This window comes from Oncorhynchus keta, chromosome 25, assembly GCF_023373465.1.
Source record: "Oncorhynchus keta strain PuntledgeMale-10-30-2019 chromosome 25, Oket_V2, whole genome shotgun sequence".
Taxonomy (NCBI): Eukaryota; Metazoa; Chordata; class Actinopteri; order Salmoniformes; family Salmonidae; genus Oncorhynchus; species Oncorhynchus keta.
Window position 1 is genome coordinate 29614430 of NC_068445.1, and position 25244 is coordinate 29639673.

General features: G+C 39.9%; 1 protein-coding gene across 3 annotated transcripts in view; it reads right to left on the minus strand.

Moving 5' to 3' along the window:
- The window catches only part of LOC118358507 (netrin receptor UNC5D-like), a 238465-nt gene extending 217808 nt beyond the window's left edge, over positions 1 to 20657 (minus strand). For 2 of the 3 annotated variants that reach the window (XM_035736418.2, XM_035736417.2), the window contains exon 1: positions 20310 to 20656. In XM_035736418.2, coding sequence (XP_035592311.2) covers positions 20310 to 20391 — 82 coding nt within the window. In that variant the 5' untranslated portion in view covers positions 20392 to 20656. Of the gene's footprint in view, positions 1 to 20309 lie in introns of all 3 variants that reach the window. The other variant, XM_035736420.2, reaches the window with a different exon arrangement.
- Positions 20658 to 25244: the final 4587 nt, after the last annotated feature.

Sequence of the window (25244 nt, forward strand, 5' to 3'; positions counted from 1 at the left end):
GCTAGCTAGCAACTTACCTTGGCTCCTTGCTGCACTCGCGTAATAGGTGGTCTGCATGCCATGCAGTCTCCTCGTGGAGTGCAATGTAATCTGCAATAAAAGGCGTCCAAATATGCCGATCACCGAATGTTATGAAAACTTGAAATCGGCCCTAATTAAATCGGCCATGCCGATTAATCAGTTGCCCTCTAGTTAATACTAGTTCCCTGTCAGGATTAGAGGGAGAGTTGTCATGGTAATGCATCATGTTACACGCAGGGTGCCATTCCTGAAGATCTCACTCTGCAGCAGCTCAGCGTAGGGCCGCCAAGCTGGAACAGTCTGTTGTTTTATTAGGAATTATCTGCAGCAGATTAATAAATGTCACGCTGGCTGTGTCCCACATGCCGTTGGGCTAGAGAAGCAGACCCTGATAATGGAGGGGAATCCATCATATCTGCCTGTCAAGCTCCCTGTACATATGTAGGATCTTAATTTGTTTACCCTGTTACAGGAGAATTTTACTTTAATGCAGGAAATGTAAAACCAGTAGTGCATAACAAAGGCTTTCCCTTACAAAAAATATCAACCACTACAAAAATGTCCATTAATTATAATACACATTTCCTTTTGCTGCATGATTATTTTCCTGCTGTAGCAAACTGGCTCAAATTAAGATTCCACATCTATCTGCCACCCAGAGTACGGCCGATGGCCCAATACAGGTAAAGGTAATGTAGGCTTAGGTCTATAGGCAGGCATGGAATCCATTTTTATAATCAACAACTTTCAATCAAATATATAAATATATTGGACACCTTTTGTCTATTTGACAGCAAACTAATAATGTCACGATCGTCGTAAGAAGCGGACCAAAGCGCAGCTTGGACTGTCTGAATGCATCATTTAATAGATGACGAAAAACACGAAGTAAACTGTACAAAAACAAATAACGACCGTGAAGCTATCATAAGAACTGTTCTGACACAAGCAACTAACAAAACAGTGAAACTCAGCTACCTAAGTATGATTCTCAATCAGAGACAACTAATGACACCTGCCTCTGATTGAGAACCATACTAGGCCGAAACAGAAATCCCAAAATCATAGAAAAACAAACATAGACTGCCCACCCCAACTCACGCCCTGACCATACTAAATAACGACAAAACAAAGGAAATAAAGGTCAGAACGTGACAAATAAATTACATCTAATTGTTTCTGATCTGGGTGTCAATCTGTGAGTGAGTGACTTTGTGATGAGATGTGAGAGGGATGATTCATTTAGACAGCTGGAAGTTAACAGCCGTATTACTCCTCATAATCAACTTCATCTTGACAACAATAAAGTGAAATACACTCGTTTCTGTGGCAACAAGCAGCAAACCTCTCCGCTGTCAGAAGGATAATGTCACAGAAACATCTTACGAGTGCAGATTCAATAACTGCAAAAGTGCAAGTAAATAAGAGTAAATAAGTCAAAGGACAAATAAATGAATGAAATATCACTCGAGCGCAGGAAGATGCATACATTGAAATGTATTTGCATAGTAATTTTATTTTGTTGACCTACTGCACTTTACAGACCCCCTGCTAAAACCAAAACACCAGAAGGATGGGGGTGAAGAGGGTCAGAGGGGATATATAGTACACATTGCATGGGAAACATGTTAATATTGATGGTTCAATCTATCTCAGCTGTCTCTTTTCACCTTGTTGGTGCATCTAAAACTCATTAACAATGCTGTTGCCATGTTAGAACAAGACCTGTTATGATTACGTTGTTATACAACGGTCATATCTTTAGGCTATGGTCGGCCTATCCTGCATGATGTGCAAAGTGAATTCTGTGGGGTCCATCGAAATATCAACAACAGATGACGTTGCTTGTTTATTGTGTTCAATTCAATCACCTCACCTCCCTTTATAGAGATGATCATGGTTGGGGTATGCAGGTTGTCTAGACATTCAGGGGAACACAGTGACACTGACAGCTGTTCAATTCTCTGAACAATAAAGATAATATATTTAGCCTTAGAATTTAGGCTAAACACATGCACAGTCACTTTTCAATAGGAACCATTTCAGTGGGGTATGAATACAAAGTATAGAAAAGGTCCTGAAGGCACACGCGTATCAGTATACAATTCCATTCCCTCCAACCAGTGCACACAACATGGTGGATTTGATCATGGGGGGGGAATAGGGTAATTTATTGTGATAGTTGTAACAGTTTTCAATTTCTACAGGCAATGCATTTCGATATTTGAGGACAGACGGGATTTAAACGCATACGCACAAAAAGACCTCCCTGCACACAAATGAATTGGGCTCAAATCATACCAGAATTCTCCTAGGACAGTGGTGAAGCAGGCTATTTTTCTGACACACAATGAATAAAAATGGAGACCGACTGGAGTCTTAACGGCCTGTGGCCTGCTGCAAAAACAGAAAGCTCAGCGCTCCCTCGTTTTCCCCCAGTGCTCTAGTAATAGGCTGGTGGAAATAAATCTAATCACCACACTTTGTTCTCCCCAGTGATATCATTTCTTCGTATTACTTTTCACCTCCTGTGTCTCATGCCACTATCAGAATCTCATTTGATTGTATTTACATTTGCTTTGGATCCCAACCAAGCTGATACTGAAAAGCAATTACTACTTCCTCGAATCCGACCAAAAGAGAGAAGCATGAGATCTCTTTGGAACAGAGGATTCACACAGTTCTAACGTTGACATTTATGATTCCATCTTTTTCAGTAAGTATGGTTCAGTACATTCGCAAGAAAATAAACTGATTATGACAAACATGGCCTTTAAGAGAGGCCTTTGACTGAGAACAATCTACATTTAGAAAAGTCTAATACTACCACCTGTTCACAGCTACCGTAGGAAATGTAATTTATCAAATTGTCACAAGTCAACAATTCAAAACTATTACATTTAATATTGCACTTTCCTTTCTATGCTACACACACACACAAAACACACACACACACACACATTGAATGCAAATCTACTGTAAAATCCACTAAATATGGTTAAGGTATTCATCTTTGCCTGAATGAATATAACCATTTAATAATGACTATCCTAGAACTAAACTAGCATTTCAAGGTTGAACTTCTTCAGCGTTCTATAGAGTTCAAAACCGCAGAGCCACTTTGGACTAGTGATAAAAAAAAAATATTGATACATTTACAAATCAGGATATTATTTTTGATGATATCGTATTGTTTTGACAATATCACAATATTATTTTTGCACTCGTTGGCTGTACCTGCACCAAAACTTTCTCCATCTTCTTTTTTAAAAAAGGAGCCAATGTGTTTTCAGCACTGTTATGTCCACGACTGATCAAAACTTGTTTTCTCAAGGCTCCCTCTTGTCCCTCTGCGTCAGACATATGGTGAACTATGTTTGGACCATTGAATCGTAATAAAATTACAGTATTGAATCACAATGTATATGGAGTGGTGAAAATCGCAATTATTATCGCACCAAAGTATAGTGATAATATCAAATCGTCCCTGGCAATCCCCAACCCTACTTTGGACTGTCGTTGCTACAAGGCTGTGGACTCAAGTGAGTTTAGGCATTCCAATTACAGAACTATTGCTAAATTTCTCCCAATCTTCTTTCTGATGTACAGTACATTCGGAAAGTACTGAAACGTTGTTATGTTACAGCCTAATTCTAGAATGGATTAAATAAAAAAACACCAAGACACTTCCTACAGCTGGCTGCCAGGTCTAATTGATCAATCGGGGGAGAAGGGCCTTGGTCAGGGAGGTGACCAAGAACCCGATAGTCACTCTGAAAGAGCTCTAGAGTTCCTCTGTGGAGACGGGAGAACCTTCCAGAAGGAAAACCATCTCGGCAACATTCCACCAATCAGGCCTTCATGGTAGAGTGGCCAGACGGAAGCCACTCCTCAGTAAAAGGCACATGACAGCCCGCTTGGAGTTTGCTAAGAAAAGCACCTAAAGGACTCTCAGATCATGAGAAACAAGATCCTCTAGTCTGATGAAACCCCGGTTGAACTCTTTGGCCTGAATGCCAAAGAGTCTGGAGGAAACCTGGTACCATCCCTATGGTGAAGTATGGTAGTGGCAGAATCAAGCTGTGGGGATGTTTATCAGCGGCAGGGACTGGGAGACTAGTCAGGATCGAGGGAAATATAAATAATGCAAAGTAGAGAGAGGTCCTTGGTGAAAACCTGCTCCAGAGCGGTCAGGACCTCAGACTCGGGGTGAAGGTTCACCTTCCAACAGGACAACGAACCTAAGCACACAGCCAAGACAATACAGGAGTGGCTTAGAGACGAGACTCTGAATGTCCTTGAGTGGCGAACATCTCTGGAGAGATCTGAAAATCGCTGTGCAGCGATGCTCCCCATCCAACCTGAGCTTGAGAGGATCTGCAGAGAAGAATAGAAAAACCCTTAAAATACAGGTGTGCCAAGCTTGCAGCATCATACCCAAGAAGACTTGAGGATGTAAACGCGGCCAAGGTGCTTCAACAAAGTACTGAGTAAAGGGTCTTAATTCTTATGTAAATATAATTTCAGTTTGCAAAAATTGCTTTGTCCTTATAGGGTATTGTGTGTAGACTGAAGAAGAAAAAAAAGTTTTTCATTTTTGAATAAGGCTGTAACGTAACAAAAATGTGGAAAAAGTCAAGGGGTCTGAATAATTTCCAAATGCACTGTACTACTTGTGTATTACTTCATGAATGTGATGTAGTAACAATGTCACTAGGGTATCCATCTCCAGTCAAAAGTAAATCATGATCAAATAAAACTGTTAATGAAGATGTCATTTAATTATAATCAAAGATCACACCACTTTCTGTAGTATAAACCTTAAAGGAAAATCCACTCAAACCTCCACTGTAGATAGTCCCACATTTTTTTGCATGTCAGGAATCAAGGTCTTACGTACACCAGTGGACGCTCCTCCTCAGAGGAGGGGGGGACCATCCAGTGAATTTCATAAAATAGTGAAACATCAAAAAAAGTTAGCCTTTTCAGAGAAAACTATACTAAATATATTTGTCACCAAATAATTTATTAAAACACACTGTTTTGCAATGAAGGTCTACAGTAGCCTCAACAGCAGTCTATAGGGTAGCACCATGGTGTAGCTGGTGGACAACTAGCTTCTGTCCCCCTCTGGGTACATTGAGCCTCCTAGGTTTTGTATTAAAGTTATAGTTCTCACCACCTTCCATATACTTACACAGTAATTATGACAACTTCCGGAGGACGTCCTCCAACCTATCAGAGCTCTTGCAGCATGAAATAACATGTCCACCCAATCAAAACATCAGAGAATGAATCTATTACTGAACGCATAAGCTACAGCTAACTAACACTGCAGTGCATAAAATGTGACCGACCGACTCGATTCGATCTTATGTAGCAAAATTTGAAATGGTGTTTTTTTACATTGTGAACTTTCAATTTTATTTTTTTATTTTTTATTTCACCTTTATTTAACCAGGTAGGCTAGTTGAGAACAAGTTCTCATTTGCAACTGCGACCTGGCCAAGATAAAGCATAGCAGTGTGAACAGACAACACAGAGTTACACATGGAGTAAACAATTAACAAGTCAATAACACAGTAGAAAAAAGGGGGAGTCTATATACATTGTGTGCAAAAGGCATGAGGAGGTAGGCGAATAATTACAATTTTGCAGATTAACACTGGAGTGATAAATGATCAGATGGTCATGCAGCCAGCTCTAGGAAGAGTCTTGGTGGTTCCGAACTTCTTCCATTTAACAATGATGGAGGCCACTGTGTGCTTTGGGAACTTCAATGCTGCAGAAATCTTTTGGTACCCTTTCCCAGATCTGTGCCGACACAATCCTGGCTCTAAGCTCTACAGACAATTCCTTCGACCGCATAGCTTGGTTTATGCTCTGACATGCACTGTTAACTGCGGGAACTTATATAGACAGGTGTGTGTCTTTCCAAATCATGTTCAATCAATTGAATTTACCACATTTCTAGTCTCATAACAAAGGGTCTGACTACTTATGTAAATCAGGTATTTCTGCTTTGTATTTTTTAATAAATTAGCAAACATTTCCAGAAACCTGTTTTAATTTTGTCATTGTGGGGTATTGTGTGTAGATTGCTGAGGAACATCTAATTCATTTTAGAATAAGGCTGTAACGTAACAAAATGTGGAAAAAGTCAAGGGGTTTGAATACTTTCCGAAGGCACTGTATAGCCAAGTTATCGTTACTCATTGTGTATTTATTCCTTTATTATTATTTTTCTATTATTTAATTTTTTTTCCTCTCTCATATTGTTGCGAAGAGCCCGTAAGTAAGCATCTCACTGTTAGTCCACACTTCATGTTCATGAAGATTGTGACAAATAAAATTACATTTGTGAAAGGTTAGGAACCAAGATGAGTTGAGGATATTGCAGCTAGTGATTGGATCAAGAACATCACATTTCCACACTTAACTACAGACAATGTTGACCCCTATCAATTTAATAGAAATGGTAACCCTATGTACCCAGGTCAAAAGTAGTGCACTACATAGGGAATAGGGTGACAAAAGAATAAGGGAATAGGGCGTGAGAAGCAGAAAAAAGTTTAATCAAATGTGGATAGCGTAGTGGAGGGACATCGCATCCCAGCAGTAGTACTCTGAGTATCATACCAGCAACCAGAGGACCTCTCATTCAGCCTACCAATCACAGTGAAGCTTTTACTATCATTACTGACTTCCCAGCCATTATAGAGCAGTGCTGGAAGACCTCGCTTCTATTAAAATAATGGGGGGGGCTTATAAGAATGATATGAATGTTTATGATATTACCTTCATTGTATGATGGAGATTTACATTTTCTTTCAGTTGGAATTTGTATGAAGAGATGGAGATAAAATCTCACTGTGATTCTACACCATACAAGAAAACAATATAAGACATTTCATATTCATACATCACAGAGCACAGAGACTGCTGCCAAGGGTATGTGTTGGGTTTCCATGAACACATACTGTAGGTACACTGGTCCAAAAGTAAAACCACTGATCCATCACTTTTGATCGTTTGTATCCAAATGTTAGTCACTTTTTATCTACAATGTTCATGTGATAAATGCATAGGAGTAGAAACTAAAGACTTGAATTTAAAGATTAAAATGAAAGAGGTAATACCAGTCTTATTCCATTTAATTACATTTTTGGAGTGTGTTAATTTTCTTTCATTTTCCCCTGTGGCCGACAGACAGTCAAAGCAGAACTGAAGATGAATCTGGAAGACCATTGAAGTGCTGCACATTTCTACACTGGTCCCTGTGCTTTCCTCCATTGTCTGCAATTACCATTCTGTTTCACATCCCACCCCGAGGACTATTTATTCCTCAAGGTGATGGACTAGTCTTTTTTTTTACAGTCATTGTATATGTACTTATACCTCAATGTAGACTTATATTGTACAACACATGATTATAACTACTGTACAACTGGTATATGATAACATCCATTGCCAATGGATCAACCAAAATATCTGACAATGTATAGTCTGCTGCAGTATACAAGTTGTTTCCCCTGCAGGCAACCTTTTCTAAGTAATAACACTATTGTCAGGGTATATCAGCTAAGAAAATTTAGAGATTTTGTTCCCCCTCATTCCGCCATCTTCGCATATTAATGTTCCTTTGTAATATTCAATAAATGTCTGGATCCAGTTTGTATTTACGCAGTGAAATGTGCAGCAGTGCGCCGCTCCAACATAACTTGTTAGCTAAAATCAGAGCGGCTGTGTAAATATATCACAGAGTGCCGATTCATCACCAGTTGGGATTTAGAATGCAAAACAAATCTTGCATTAATTATGCTTTATTTAAAATTAATAAGAGCTTATTGATAGCTAGCTCTATTTACACAAACATCATGGCCTGTTGATCATACGACTACGTCATTTATGTTGACATGTTCATTACATAAATGGCACCAGCACTGATGAATTCATACAGTATAGTTAGGCTACAGCATCAGGGTCTATGTCCTCAGATCAGAACATGGCAGGGTGTATTCTTGGCTTTGCAAGAGGGGTGAAGTTAAAAGCCTTTTACTGTTAAGAGGTGATTTCTTCCCCCTCCATGAGGGATAGTTTGCTTTCAGGGAGGAAGTGGATGGGTTTCTCATGCCTTGGGATATAAGACAGGATAAAATAGAAGCTGGCTCTTATCTCAATGTGTCCTTCCATTAAGAACATGACATTAAATCACTGTGAGCTTGGATGCTTCCTGCCTCAAGCCAACGGAGGACACATAGCTACTTCATGGGCACGCAAAGGACAAGTATAACTCAGTCAGATACAATTTTGAAATGAGAATATTTCTATACAATGTTCATTACAGCTTCAAACAACATATGATTTTGGCGTGTGGTGCGTGGGTACAGAATAAAACCAACAAAGCTGCAGTGTGACCTGAAAGGGCGAGATGAGTACAACATGATCTGAAATGTGAGGTTTGTGGAATCCACTACGGAGCCGACCCTCAAGAAATGTTTCAGATCAAAAACTGTCTTTTAAAGGGAAAAACAAGAAGATGCCTTCAGGGCAATAGCAAACCAACATTTACTCAGCTTGGAGTACAATGGAGTTTTCATAAATGCTGTTTCAGGTCATATAGGCCATGCTACCAGGAACCTGTGAGTCTGAGGAAAATCAATGAACACCACCACAGATCAAAGTATACTGTTATTCACCTCCTACACATGCTCATTAAAATACCTACCAAAAATAGACCTATAACTACATTGAATGATAACTGGACTGCAAAATCAAACAAAAGAGTACGAGAAACAACAGAAAAGGGTCCGCTTATAGGTACAGTACTAGCGTTACAGACAAACGCATCAGTTCTCTCCGAGACATTCTCAATAATAAGAGCGAGATCCCTCTAAACAACAACCATGGCATCAGTGAGAGATTTCTTCAGGTGTTGTATCATGTTGTTGTTGACATATGGCTGAGAAGCGGTGAGGAGTTAACAGCAGCTGTCTCAAGTCTTCACCAGGTATACTGTCTGCCTCATTATCCTGTCCAAAACCCTGGCTTGAAATATGCGCAAACCGTCTCTGCTACTTGTAAACTGATGGCTGATGCCTCCACCCGTGTGACAGTTTTCAAATGTGTTTTTGTATTACTCTTCGTTGCATTGTAGCCAGCACCCTTGAGGCCTACTCTGATCATTCGTCAATTCAGTTCAAGTGATTTTATATGAAAAGGAGGATAAGGCAGGTAAGGGGGGGAAACAGGCTGCCACAAGGAGATAAACCAGAAAACAGATAAGCAGTCAAGAAATTGCAAGTCAGGAAAAGTTTTACAATCAAGAGGGTTGAGGGGGGCTGGAACATTTGTAGACTGCAAATTGACCGCAAGAAGCCCAAACATATATGTTTGACTAAAACATAATCATTTCAAACTTTGCTCACATTGGTATACGATCTCGCATCTCTCTATTATGCATGGGAATATTTGGGAACAGATTTCTTAAATTAAAATAACTTTGAGCTGATTTCCTGGTGTTTTTACAGTCTTTTATGTCCAACAATGAAGAAAATGACTTGGGGAAGTTGGGGAACCCTGCTATAAAACACAGTAATATTCAAATTAATTCAACAGTTGACATAAAACTGAGACAAAATCCATGAGAAACCAAAAGGATATAGGGGCAACCTGGGATTTGGTTCTATATGAATAACATAGTGCTCAGCTATGCATCAATCTTCATACTTCCACATGAATCAAAACCTGGTAGTAGATATTGTATAACTAACTAATAATGGAAGGCTCTTCAAGTATAATTTAAATAAGAAACACTTCACTTATCAAAATGAATATCAGCTGCATTGATCAAATAACCATGTGTATCGGATGTGTGAGGCAGAAAGTGACACTTAAGCAGCACAGTGACGTGCATCACATATTATAGAAGCACTAATCCAATAAGGTGGATCAATAGCTACCATGGGCCGAACACAGAAACTGTTTGGTCCACCAGGATGGAGTGTATTATGGCTGTGTCTCAATTATTTCTATCACAACTTGTCCTACAGCACTGTTCTGCCCTGTTCTCTCCCACTGAATTCGCCCTATGGATCAACAGAGGACATGTTTGAACAGCCGACCCATGGGCCTCAGATGAGGAGGTGGTGGTCACTGGGACTGGCCATGCAGCGAGGGCAAGATTAAAGGCACACTGGCTGTGTCCGGAATGGCAATCTATTTCCTATGTAGTGCACTACTTTTGACCAGGGTCCATAGGGCTTAGATCAAAAGTAGTGCACTCTTTAGGTAATATGGTGCCATTTTGGATGGACACTGGTAGTCTGACTGATGATGGGGACTGTGTACTACATTAGGTACGTAATAGGTTGCCATTGGAACCAGCTCACTGCTTAGCTCAGCAGAATCTCTATTATTTCAGTGACACTGTCCATCCTCACTGAAGGGTGAAGTCTTGCTCGCTGCACTTGAACTACAAATTTCAGTGCCCCCTATATAAAATATCCAAATATTAACACCATGTGAAACCTTTAGGTTTCTTGCTCATTGAAAATCATTACTGTGAACAGAATAGAAAACAGAGGTCAATTAACATAGATGAATCTTACACTATGTTACTCCCTACCCCCTACTGAGCTGTTGTATTAATGCCAAAAAATATATAAAATAGCTTTAGGTCATCCAACTCAATAGAATAGAAACAACACTGTGGTAGGCCGTCCTGTGATTTTATACAGATATTTACTGAGGAACCCCACTCTATCAAAATACCATTTGTTTGAGATAGTCAAATATAGATTTCAGCAATGCACCCATAAATCAACATGACATGTTTTTTCGATAATAATATTGAATTCTCTTTGACTAAATAAAAGAGCTCTCTTTGTAACAGACACACCTGTAACTACATGGAGGCTTATGGCCAGATTCAGTCAGAGACCTGCCTTAGCGGTGTTTGCACAGTAGCCTTTGATACTGCCCCCCACCCATGGCTTGTTCCGAAAACACATGGGTTATATGCTACAGTGTAAATACTACGTTGCATGGTGGATTGAAGTGAGCCCTTGAGAGGACCTTTGTATCTGGTTAATTTTCTATTTCTGTGAATTTCTGGTAAATGGACCACTTTCAACCTCTCCAATCAGCAATCTTTTGTTCTTAGGTACAAGAAACACATTATGTGCATGCCAATTAAACAAGCGTGTGTGTGTGTGCCTCCGTATTTAGACAACATGGTCAAATCAATATGGTAGACACTTGTGCTATTGAAAACAAACGCAATGGCAAATGAGTCGAACAAAATGATTTCCCCCACTAAATGTAGAAGGAAAACATAGCTGTAGCAATTCTGATAAAATCATAATTGGTAATCCATAAATCACCCAAAAGATTCACATTAGCAAACTATTCCAAAATCATATGTAGCTAAAAGGCCCTCTCACCAAGTCCGTTATTTATATACTTAAAATAAATACGAGCACATCTTGTTTATGACGCAGTTCGCAACCTTTGCAAAATATCATCTTGTCGCAGTCTGTCAAATATTTATTCGGAACAGGTTAGATTTCTGTGTCTTTTCGTGGGCGAAAATAAGCTGTCGAACAAATAGAAATTGTTATCTGGGACACTGCCACTGACAGGTCTGTGGGTTCGTTGTGCGAATAAATTAAATGTATCTGCCCGTTTATGTTTGCAATGTATAAGTGCAGCAATTTATTAATTTAGTCAATTTACCCAATGTGATTAGATCACATCAGAGCTACTTGTCACACTTGTCATACAAACTTCCCCACCAGTTCATTGGCAACGCTGCAGCTTATTTTATAGCCACTCAGAAAGCAAGAGGATCGATCGATGCTTCTCTCCTTGAAAGGCCTTGGTCTATTAGTTTTAAAATACCGCTCAAAATAAGATATATACAGTACCAGTCAAAAGTTTGGACACACATACTCATTCAAGTTTTTTTCAATTTGTACTATTTTCTACATCGTAGAATAATAGTGAAGATATCAAAACGGTGAAATGGAATCATGTCGTAACCAACAACAAAAAAGTGTTAAACAAATCTAAATTATTTATATTTGAGATTCTTCAAAGTAGCCACCCTTTGCCTTTTTGACAGCTTTGCACACTCCTGGCATTCTCTCAGCCAGCTTCAACTGGAATGCTTTTCCAACAGTCTTGAATGAGTTCCCACATATACTATGCACTTGTGGGCTGCTTTTTCTTCACTCTGCGGTCCAACTCATGCCAAACAAATGATAGTCCAACTAAGCGCAAACCAGATGGGATGGCGTACCGCTGCAGAATGCTGTGGTAGCCATGCTGGATAAGTGTGCCTTGAATTCTAAATAAATCAGTGTCAGCAGCAAAGCACCCCATCACACCTCCTCCTCCATGCTTCACAGTGGAAACCACACACGCAGAGATCATCAGATCACCTACTCTTTTTCTCACAAAGACATGGACGAAAAGATCGCAACGCAGTTGGTGACAAAAGGCAGTAAAAATGAACAGAACATTTAAAATTTGTTAAAAACTGACCAGTTCTGTTTATTTTTGCAGATGAAGTTGGCATAATCAAGACGCAATATTTAACTGAAAAAAATGCTGTATCTTGAAGCTAAAACCTGAAACCACTCATATACTATGTTGTATATCAAATAATTTACCTGTGGGGTTACAATTTTAACTCTATGCCTCATTTTGAACTTTAATAATTTCACCCTAAGGCTGTGTTTACACAGGCAGCCCAAATCTGTCACGCCCTGATCTGTTTTACCTGTCCTTGTGATTGTTTACACCCCCTCCAGTTGTCGCTTGTTTTCCCCAGTGTATTTATCCCTGTGTTTCCTGTCTCTGTGCCAGTTCGTCTTGTATGTTTCCAAGTCAACCAGCATTTTTCCCGTTCTCCTGCTTTTTGCATTGTCCTTTTTCTAGTCCTCCCAGTTTTGACCCTTGCCTGTTTCTGGATTTTGTACCTGCCTGCCTGACCATTCTGCCTGCGTTGATCACGAGCCTGTCTGCCACTCTGTGCCTCCTGGACTCTGATCTGGTGTTGACCTTCTTGCCTGTCCACGACCATTCTCTTGCCTACCCCTTTGGATTAATAAACATTGTAAGACTCCAACCATCTGCCTCCTGTGTCTGCATTTGGATTTTGCCTTGTTAAAATCTGGTCTCTTGACCAATCACATCAGATCTTTTTCCATCAGATGTTTTTCAGAGCTGATCTGACTGGCCAAAATACCTATTAGTGAAAACAAAGATCAGAATTGTGCTGCCTAATTCAAAATTGTAACCCCACAGGTAACTTTCTGAATGGACATAAATAATCCACACAAATTAGGCAATAGTATTAATTAATACGTTGACCAAGGAAGATTGGCAAATAGGTACTAGGGTACCCTGTGTTAAGCATGGCTGCCTTGAACTAATTACTTTTGTACAAAGTAGGATTATTTCACACTTGGAAATAGAAAAATATGCATGTCATAAAGGGAACAACTTTGTGATTCTGTGGACGCAGTTACTTACTATACTTTATTTAAAGGCTACGGATAAACTAGTAGGCTAAACCCCCACTTATAACTTGTGTTGAATGTCGTTTTAGAACTACACTGAACAAAAATATAAACGCAACATGTAAAGTGTTGCTTACATGTTTCAGAAATGTTCCATACGCACAAAATGGCTTACTTGTCTCAAATTGTGTGCAAAACTGGTTTACATCCCTCTTAGTGAGCATTTATTATTTGCCAAGATAATACCTGATAATACCTGGCATATCAAGATGCTGAAAAAAAAACAGCATGATTACTACACAGGTGCATCTTGTGCTAGGGACAATAAAAGGCCACTAAAATGTACAGTTGTCACACAAATGCTGTCTGCAGGGATGTCCAGATAATTGAATGTTCATTTCTCTACCATAAGCCGTTATAGAGAATTTTGCAGTTCGTCCAACCGGCCTCAAACACATTCCACGTTTATGGCGTCGGTTGGGCAAAGTTATGAACAGAGTGCCCCATGGTAGCAGTGGGGGTTATGGTATTGGCATGCATAAGCTACAGACAATGACCACAATTGCATTTTATCTATGACAATTTGAAAGCACAGAGATACAGTGATGAGAGGCCCATTGTGAGGCCCATTTTTTTAAAGGTATCTGTATTCCCAGTCATGTGATATCCATAGTTTAGGGCCTAATTAATGTATTTCAATTGATTGATTTCCTTGTACGAACTGTAACTTCGCAGAATGTTTGAAATTGTTGTGTTTATATTTATGTTCAGTATAATACAACACTTTGCCAAATGTTTCTTTCTCTCTTATACTATGACACACAACTCAATTTACCAGTAACTATTTCTCACTACACAGAGAAGATAACTGGGGCTTGGACAGATGGGCTTGGGCAGAGAGACATAAACAAAGACCATCATCTCGTCCACAGAGCCAACGCTGCAGGGTCTGTACTGCATGACGTAAAGATGTCATACAAGCACAAGGTTACAAACTGCAAGCACATCAGACCATGCTTTAATTATTCCCAAGATGGGCCACATTTCTCAAGCTCCCCAGAAAGTATTCCCCCTACCAGTCATCAAGTATCTGTCCTTCTCCATGATGCTCCGCCCTCATCCCCATACTGTCACTGTCTGTTAACACTACATACTGTCAAACGCTTCCTGGAAGTCAAGCTCTTCGTTCTGTTATACTGCAACAGCATCCAGGAAAGGTTTTGTAGATAGATACACTTATAAAAGCTGCTCTCCAATCCATAGTAGACCCTGGTCAATGGGCCCAGGTCAAAAGTCATGCACTATAAAAGGAAATAGGCTGCCATTTGGGACGCACACCTGTTTCTAGAATGAAGAGGTGTTGCTGGTCAAGACCACCGCAGAAGGCACCGATTGAATGTGTTGACTGAGATGGATGAACGTATTCTCTGTGGATTGTACATGATTTAGCACTGCGACCGAGAGGGCCACCTCACCCTGTCCTGATTGCTCTCCCCTACCTCCGATAAAGAATGAAAAAACTTCAGCATCCTTTATTATAGATGAGCCCATCATGACATTAGAATTGGAGAATGGAATTCAAAACAATGCTGTTGGGGGGGGGGGGACCAATGCCTACATTGATTTTCCTACGGAATTTCCCAAGTTGTCAGTGAGAGTGAGATAAAGAGCTCATCACTCAGTCACACCATCTGGGATGTAATTTAAGTTAGTTGTCCACCGAAAACACTTTCTTTTCAAGCCAAATAGCTATATTAGAGCAGGATAATCATGCACAGGGGTGAGAGTAGTAGACACACTTATATGGCTGTACTGTACGATCATAAAAATAAGATAATTCATCAATTGAAGTGGATGCATGTATTCTTGTATTTAATCATCTTGATGCACAGAAAGAAAGACATGAGTCATAAAATAAGCGTCTAAACAGCAACCCCAGGCAATAGCTGCTAGCTAGCTGGTCCAATAGAGCAAGGGGGCTATGTGTTTATTACCACCATCATCACTGTTTATCACATCTGAATGTACAGCCATTTGGTTTCATTTAAATGTAATTCTGGGCACTGAACTGCACACGCTGACAGCCAGATTCTGATGATTCATTCTAGAACAGAATGGCAGTTGGAAATATCACAGCCCCCTACTATCTCAGAGTGAAAACAACAGATTTGACCTTCGTCTCTTTTCATCAATGCCCAGCTACACTGCTGAATAAAAACATAAATATTCTACAAAAAAAAAAAATTAGAGGCAATTTCAGACCAAGGTCTTAATTTTTCATTTTTTTTGTGTGTGTGTCGGATATTGGTCCAACTGTGTCAATCATATTCAGGGCAGCGAACAGAGAGAGGCACAATCAGCACCCTGGTTCACAGGTGAACTGGTCTATAAAGCAATTTGAAGAGTCTCCATGTCAAATGTTTATTGCAAAGCTCTTGGAGACTTACCCAAAGACTCACAGCTATACGCGCTGCCAAAAGTGTTACTAACATGTAATGTCTTAGGGGGGTGAATACTTATTTAACCAAAATATGTGTTTTATTTTTTTATAAATGTTTTATAACTGTTAGAGTATTTTGTGTAGATCATTGCCCAAAAATTACAAATAAATACATTTTAATCCCACTTTGGAAGACAACAACATTTGAAAAAGGTTAAGGGGTATGAATACTTTCTGAAGGCACTGTACATTGTGCTGTTCTCTCGAACACAGCGATTGCTGTCAGCTCTACAGTCCTGCTGGATGCTCAGGCATCCAGTCTACAGGTCTTGCATGACCCAACCGTGGTTGTGTACCAAATGGTACCCTATTGCCTTTATAGTGCACTACTTTTGACCAGAACCCTATTGGCTTTGTTTAAAAGTAGCGCACTATAAATTGAATAGGGTGCCATTTGGTACACATGTTAGTAACACTTTTGGCAGCGATTACAGCTGTGATTCTTTTTGGGGAAGTCTCCAAGACCAGTATGGTACAATATTTGCCCATTATTCTTTTTAAAGCTCTGTCAAGTTGGTTGTTGATAATTGCTAGAAAGCCATTTTGATCATTGCTAGAAAGCCACTCAGGAACATACAATGCTGTGTATTCAGAACAAAGTTAATTGCTTTGCCACATTTTTTTGTAGTATTACTTATGCATCCTGTTTGCCGTGTTGCAAACAGGATGCATGTTTTGGAAAATATTTGTATTCTTTACAGGCTTCATTCATTTCACTGTCATTTAGGTTTGTATTGTGGAGTAACTACAATGTTGTTGATCCATCCTCAATTGTCTCCTATCACAGCCATTAAACTCTGTAACTGTTTTAAAGTCACCATTGGCCTCATGGTGAAATCCCTTGACAGTTTCCTTCCTTTCTGGCAACCAAGTTAGGAAGGACGCTTGTATCTTTGTAGTGACTAGGTGTATTGATACACCATCCAAAGCCGATTTAATAACTTCACCATGCTCAAAGGGATATTCAGCATATGCTTTTTTTAATAGATTTTTTACACACACATCTACCAAATCGGTGCCCTTCTTTGTGAGGCATTTAAAAACCTCCCTGGACTTTGTAGTTGAATCTGTGTTTGAAATTCCCTACTCGATTGAGGGAACTTACAAATATTGTATGTGTGGGATACAAAGAAGGGGTAGTCATTAAAAACACCTGGTTAACCACTATTATTGAACACAGAATGAATCCTTCCAATTTATTATGTGATATGTTTAAGCACATTTGTACTCCTGAACTTATTTCAGGCTTGCCATAACAAAGGGGTTGAATACTTGACTCAAGACATTTCAACTTTTCATTTTTTTAAATTACATTTTCTACAAATATCATTCCACTGGGGTATTCTATCTAGATTAGTGACACAAAACCTAAATGTAATAAATATTACATTCCGGCAACAAAATGTGGAAAAAGCCAAGGCGTGTGAATACTTTCCTAAAGACACTATGTTTTAAAACACACCTCTGGAGGAGGAGGAGGATCAAATAAATGCATTCATATCGCTGCATGGCCGGTTGGTTCTGCACGGACTATTGACTCAGAGCCAAGGGATGATACAGATGCACAGAATAATGCAAAGATTGTGATGTACCAGACAACCTTCTTATCCAGTCTTCATTGCAATAACTAGGCTAGCGTAATATTAACAGCTAAATAGTACTCACTTCTAACCTAAAGGATACACATAAATCATGTTTCAGGTGACATTAAATAATCAATTCTAAATGAATGAGGTAGATTATACATACATACCATTTCTCAGACAAAGTAATTAACAAGTAATTACTATTTGTTTTAATTTATAATCTCATCTTTTAATCAACTGTGCCAATAATGTTGAACCTGACTGTATATTCCATAATTGAATTGGAAACACAATACTGTGCTTTGTTGCACACTAATTCAATGAAAATTAATGTAGGACTTCTTGGTTAGTTAATTTGCCAGTCCTTCATTCATCCATGAGTAGAGGGAAAGGGCTGTGATTTGGGATGTAACCTAATACTACACCTCTGAGATTAAATCTCACTTTGATAATGATGCCAACGTGATTTACGGTCAGCATGGTATCCAGCCATCACCAACTCGTTACAATGTCAAATCTGCTGATCTCTGAATCATTCTTCGACAGTTACCAATCAATCCTCATCATGGCAAGTGACATCATCTATCTATACCTATATAGCTTATGTATCCAGAAATGGATAAACATCATCATTCATACGATCATGATTATCTATTGAACACATCGTTTTCACAATCTTCACCAAAACACACCATTCTCCATGCTGATCAGGCAAGACCCCTGATCAATCCCATGCTAATGGACTTGCAAACATAGAATCACAAATAAAATACATTTTCAAAGGAGCGTTACAACATTTATTAAAATGTGGCTGTAGTCCACATGAAATCAGCATGGTATATAGGATAATAATATATATTATACTCTCGCTTCATTGTTCTATATAGCATGCTGATTTCATATTATCTGATTCACATACGAAATCATATTGTATGTAGCCTACTTCAGCCCTGACACATGGAGATCATAACACTATCTTATCCTTGCGTGTGATGAGGCAAGATTGGAATTGTGAATCCTTTTAAAAGTTTCCCCAGGGCAGCGTGCTTAGAGTAGTGTTGTACAGGCGAAACCTCCGTTCATGACCCCCTCGCGTGATTTTAGTTTGTGGTGAATAGCGCTGTTCCACAACTCCATTGATCCTTAAGAGCTTAAATCTGTTGAGTGGTGGCGTCGGGGGGAGGGGTAAGGTTCGAGTGCTTCAAAGGCTACCGTGATGGTGCTGGTTGGTTAATAGAATCAACCTTGTGAAGATATGTGCGTGCAACACCTGCTTTGACCTCCATCAGAGTATTTTGAAACACGTTTGGAAGAGGCAAGAAGGGAGGTCTCTTCATATTAGGGTACTGAAGTCGGCCTCTACCAAATACATAGGCTTAGTCACAAACAGCACCCAATTCCCTTTATGGGCCCTTGTCAAATGTAGTGCACTATAAAGGGAATAGGGTGCCATTTTAGTGCACTATATAAAAAAGCATGCCATTTGAGACAGTGAGTCATCCACTAGCTTTCCAGACCAAGCTGCAAAATAATTCAAGCACAACTACTGTAGTCTATGGTTTTGTGCCATTGAGCGAAATGATCTCATATCAACTCAATTGTTTTTCCCCACCAGGAATGCGAATCAAAACACAATGTATGCCTACATTACACAAGGAATAAAGACATTTAATCTTTTCAATAAGCAATAGCTGACAAGCCAATGCAGAACTGGAGTTAGTGCACAACACCTGAAGCACATCTTAACAGATCCCCAGTAGCCCATCGCACCCCAATGTGGAGGAACAGATCCCCAGTAGCCCATCGCACCCCAATGTGGAGGAACCGATCCCAATTAGCCTACTGCAGGGTCTCCCAAACACAGTTCTGCCCCCCTTCTAGCACTACACAGCTGATTCAAATAATCAAAGCTTGATAAATTGGTTGTTTGTATCAGTTGTGTAGTGCTAGGGCAAAAAAACAAAACGTGCACCCAGGGGTGGCAGGACCGAGTTTGGGAAACCCTGGCCTACTGGGGAAGCATTATGTCTCATACACTTGAAGGACTGATTGATTACTTGATGATGTTGTAACCCTTTCCTTTCTTATATGAACATCCAGTCATTTGCTCTAATTTTGCATTCATTTTAATTCATACTTACCATGTGTGTAAATTACTTTTGCATTAACTGCTCTCTAAATTGATAGCAGACGATGATTATGATCATTCGTGCGCCTGTTGCGTCTCACACAGCACATGATATTGCTGTCAGGCAAAGGCAATTCAACCAGTTCAATATAAGACACAGATAGTACGGGTAAAACGAATTACTATATTGAGAAACTGTTTGAGGAGTCGGGGAGAAGACAGTATACGGATTGTTGAAGAAAAGATCATGAGGACAAAACCGTATGTCCTTCTAGCGAAGGGATGACAAAAAAATAACTCGTTTTACTTATCAAATGGTACTAATATGGTACTAATATTTGAGCAAAAAAAGTGTCCAACTCAAGCAGTCATTCGGTTGATTTAGAGAAACTTGGCAAAACACAAGCAACGTGAAACTGATGTGTAAGTGCCCAAATAAGAAACCGCACCTGTCAAGTTACTGGACCCAATGTTGGAGACAAGTAAAAAAACACACAAATGACACTCAAATTATTTGGATATATTAGATGTCTTGTTTGGAACCTTACCTTTAGATGTCGTGCACGTTGTGCAATAAACAAGGAACACGAAGCCCAGGGAGAGGTAGCGTCCCTTCGTCATCGCACACATACTGTAGCTTCAGCTTCACTTCCCAGTGGATGCGCTGAACTGGGAGAAATTCCCCCGTTTTCACCCTGTTCTTGCAAGCCTTGACATGGTGCTGTCAGTAACAGGTTCCTATTATCATGGACCATGGGACAGTCACTCTAACCCGCTGGAAAGAACCTTGCGCTGACACACCAGACAACCGCATCTTTACTTCACTTTACTGTGTAACAACACACAGACGTTGTTGCGGTGTACTGCTCGGACTTTTCTAGCACCTCTCATAACAAGCTGTATATGACAGACTGGTAAACCAATGGCGCTTCGCGGTGGGCGTGGAGGAGAGGAGAATAGCGGCAACGCCCGGAGAAAGCAGAGAGTTACGCAGTTGGACAAACCGTGGCTGGTGTTATGTTAAAGTCAGGGTCGAGCCGATTTGTCTTCCCACGACATCACTGTAATCTTTCTGTAAATGATGAAGAAAGAGTTCATTTTTTAAATATTTTTGGGGAGGTGGGGTTTATTTGAGTATGCTAATTTTACACCTATCAAATGAACAAAAGATGAAGATTAAAATTACACTCAAGGTTGGACTTGAATTTAGAATCCCTTACAAAAACAGGTTCCAGTTTTGAAAGTGCAGTAACTGCAGTCGATTGTGGTATTTTGGAAGATGTAATTGCAGAATAACTGCAGTTATGCCGCAGTGTACTGCAGTTATATTGCACTGACTGCATTATATTTTCGTATGGGATGGACCTCAATATTATGCACATTACCTGAAGGCCAATACATTTTTTAAAGATTGTATTATTTTCAGTGAGGAATAAGTATTTTTCCAAAACCTTGGATTTTCATCCTTGATTTTCATCAGTTTCACCACAGCATCCCATTAACTTTGGCAGGGGCAATTCCCTTTGAAGTGTATGCCTCACCTTGCCTATTAGATTATGGTGGATGTACCAGTACCTCTAAATGCATCGCCCTGCCTGCTTTATCCCACTCCACTTTTCTGGCTTCATATTGGATAGCCCAAACCACTCTTCAAGGACAGCAAAGAATAACCCAGGAATTACTCAAATACTAATTTAAGATGTCCTCTGTGTTGCCATATCAAGCATGACAGACTCTATTCCATCACACTCTCACCTCTGCATGTCTGGTGAAAGTGACTCACAGAGAGAAGCATCATCAGAGGGCATCACAAGAAAAAAAAATATTTTTTTTTGCAGGGCACACTGTCTGAAGAGGATAAGTAATCATTTTCACTAGAACACTTGCTCTGTGTCAGATCATATCATTCTTATCCATATGTATAACAAGACGTATACACAAAAACTGTGATTACTTTATAATAACATTAAAATTATTATTGAATCACAGAACAATTCAATGGCAGAGCAAATTGACAGGAACAAATCCGCAAAGTGATTTTCTGTTTTTCTTTCCAAGGATAGTTCTTCACATGCTTCCTTTTCAAAATGTACATTATACAGCATGTCACCCACACATTAGTGGTGAAAGACATGTACACTGAACAAAAATATAAATGCAACGTGAAACATTTTCAAAGATTTTACATACGGTTTTACATACAGTTCAATACAATTCAATCAGTAAATTGAAATAAATTCATTAGGCCCTAATCTATGGATTTCACATGATTGGGAATGCAGATATGCATCTGTCGATCACAGATACTGTACCTTTAAAAAAGGTAGGGCTGTGGATTAGAAAACCAGTAAGTATCTGGTGTGACTACCACTTTCCTCATGCAGCGCAACACATCCCCGTCTCACAGAGTTGATCAGACTGTTGATTGTGGCCGGTGGAATGTTGTCCCACTCTTCTTCAATCGTTGTGCGCGGTTGCTGGATTTTGTCGGAAACATCAATCCAGAGCATCCCAAACATACTCAATGTATGACATGTCTGGTCAGTATGCAGGCCATGGAAGAACTGGGACATTTTCAGCTTCCTGGAATTATGTACAGATCCTTGTGACAGGGGGCAGTGCATTATCATGCAGAAACATGAGGTGATGGCGGCGGATGAATGGCACGACAATGGGCCTCAGGATCTTGTCACGATATCTCTGTGCATTCAAATTGCCATTGATCAAATGCAATTGTGTTCATTGTCCATAGCTTAGGCCTGCCCATACCATAACCCCATCGACATCATGGGGCACTCTGTTCACAACATTGACATCAGTAAACCGCTCACCCACATGACACCATCTGACATCTGTCGGTACAGTTGAAACAGGGATTCATCCGTGAAGAGCACACTACTCCAGTGTTCCAGTGGTCAACAAAGGTGAGCATTTGCCCACTGAAGTTGGCTATGACACCAAACTGCAGTCAGGTAAAGACCCTGGTGAGAACGACGAGCACGCACGCAGAAGAGCTTCCTTGAGATGGTTTCTGACAGTTTGTGCAGAACTTCGTCAGATGTGCAAACCCACAGTTTGATCAGCTGTCCGGGTGGCTGGTCTCAGACAATCCCGCAGGTGAAGAAGCCGGATGTGGAAGTCCTGGACTAGCGTGGTTACACGTGGTCTGCGGTTGTGAGGCCAGTTGGACGTACTGCCAAATTCTCTAAAATGACATTGGAGGTGGCCTATGGTAGAGAAATTAACAATCAATTCTCTGGCAACAGCTCTGGTGGACATCCCTGCAGTCAGCATGCCAATTGCACGCACCCTCAAAACATGAGACATCTGTGGCATTGTGTTGTATGACAAAACAAAACATTTAAGAGTGGCCTTTTATTGTCCCCAGCACAAGGTGCACCTGTGTAATGATCATTCTGTTTAATCAGCTTCTTGATATACCACATCTGTCAGGTGGATGGACTATCTTGGCATTTGGGAGAAATACAATTTTTTGTGTCTATAAAAAAAATTTGGGGATCTTTTACGTCAGCTCATGAAACATGGGACCAATACCTTACATGTTGAGTTTATATTTTTGTTCAGTATATATTGTAAGTTACTGGGGTGCAGTAAAAGCTTGAACAATATGGCTGTGCCTTTCCAACACTGAGTGAACTCAAACATATTATTGCCACTTGATGCTTCTTTGGTAAGAGAGGTGCAGTATGACATCATTTATTAAGCCAGACATGAGGGCTGGTTTCTTATCAACCAGTTTTTTTTGAGGAGGGTATTCAAGTGCACATCTTTGATGCCGTTATGAATTGATTGAACATCTTCATATTTATTTATTTTCTGCACGCTATGGTCTTGAGTGCAAGTCAAGAAGGCCTGAAAACTCAAGCAGAAAGGTCACTGTCACTTACTTTGTCCCAAACGGCACCCAGTTCACTATATAGTGCTTCCATGGGACTCTGGTCAAATGTAGTGCACTATATAGGGAATATGGTGCCATTTGGGACATAAGACTGTCACTTTCATGTCAAAACTATTGAGTTGTTCGTAATGTGTAGCATCCTGCGGGGATCAACATTAATTTCTTCAAGGGAACATGCCGGAAATCCATAAACAAACCAGCAGTGAGTGTGTGATCGCTGGCCTGCCTGAAGGCTTTGTCTATTGGAAGATTACTGTAGGTGCCCACAGGGGAGGCCGTAACAGATGAGGTGACCCTCACATGCATACAGATGTGACACTGCTGTATGTGCATTGATTGTCAATGAGCGCCAGATACACTACATCATGTAAATGCTGTGCTTAGTAGGTAAATGGCCGCCATGCTAAAGAGACATTGATAGACGCTGGTCATCCCGGTGGTTGTGGTTTTCTCCCTGCACTGCTGAAAGTGACGGGTATTTCACGCAAAAAAAACAAGTACGTAGTGCTTTATGAATATCAAATCAAATTATCCTCTTAGGTAGGTTTCAGAAAGATTTAACTATGTAAAAAAAAATGGCAATATCAAAAAAGTTAATGTTTGTTTTCTTAAGTTGATTTATCTTTTACAAGGCACTATCTAAAGTCAAGCAATAACAGGTTTTCTATGAAGCAATCATTTTTGCTACTGTACATCCACCCACAATCTTCAGCCTACATTGTATGTGAAGTTGCCATGGGCACTGAATACATTGAACACCTTCTTGACCTCATGAAGATCTTTATATTACCAACATCGCTAATATCGAGCTGGTTTATGTTCACCCATAGAGAATACACTTTCAACAGTTGATTGTGATTACTGTGTTGAGTAGCTTTCATTAAACATACAATATGAATAATTCTGTAATTGAGATAGACTAACTCATATCACGTGTGCGTTCCAAATATCACCGTATTCTATTCCCTATAGCCTACAAATGTGGACCTGAGTAGCACACTATATATCAGGAATAGGGTGGCATTTGGGAGGCAGCTCATATGACTTTAGAGTTAGGGTGATACAAAGGTGAGGCTTGTAAATGGAACACTTCAGATGAGACTCACAAGGATATAAACAGACCATGTTAGAGCCAATGAATAGCAGCACATCGTCGTTCTACATTCCACGTCTCTTCCACATGCTCCATGATCGTTCAATCCAACTGCTGGAAAGCTCTAAACAAAGCATTGTCACCTTTGAAATATCACATTCATTTGTCCACATTTCACAACAATGGTTGCGTCCAGAATGGCACCATATTCTCTTTGAAGTGGGGTCATCATATAAGCTGTAGCCTCCTCCCAAAAGGCACTGATTAAATGCATTCGACTTTCACAAACAACGGAGATTGTATATTATATGCACTAAAAATAGAATAGGGCTCCATTTGGGACACAGACATGTTTTCACATTATAAGGCATGGAAGATTATAAATATATAAGCTGTAGCCTCCTTCCAAAAGGCACTGAGCTAAGTAATGTTCAGCACTAGTGAGTGTTGTGTAACATGTCTAAGAGAGGT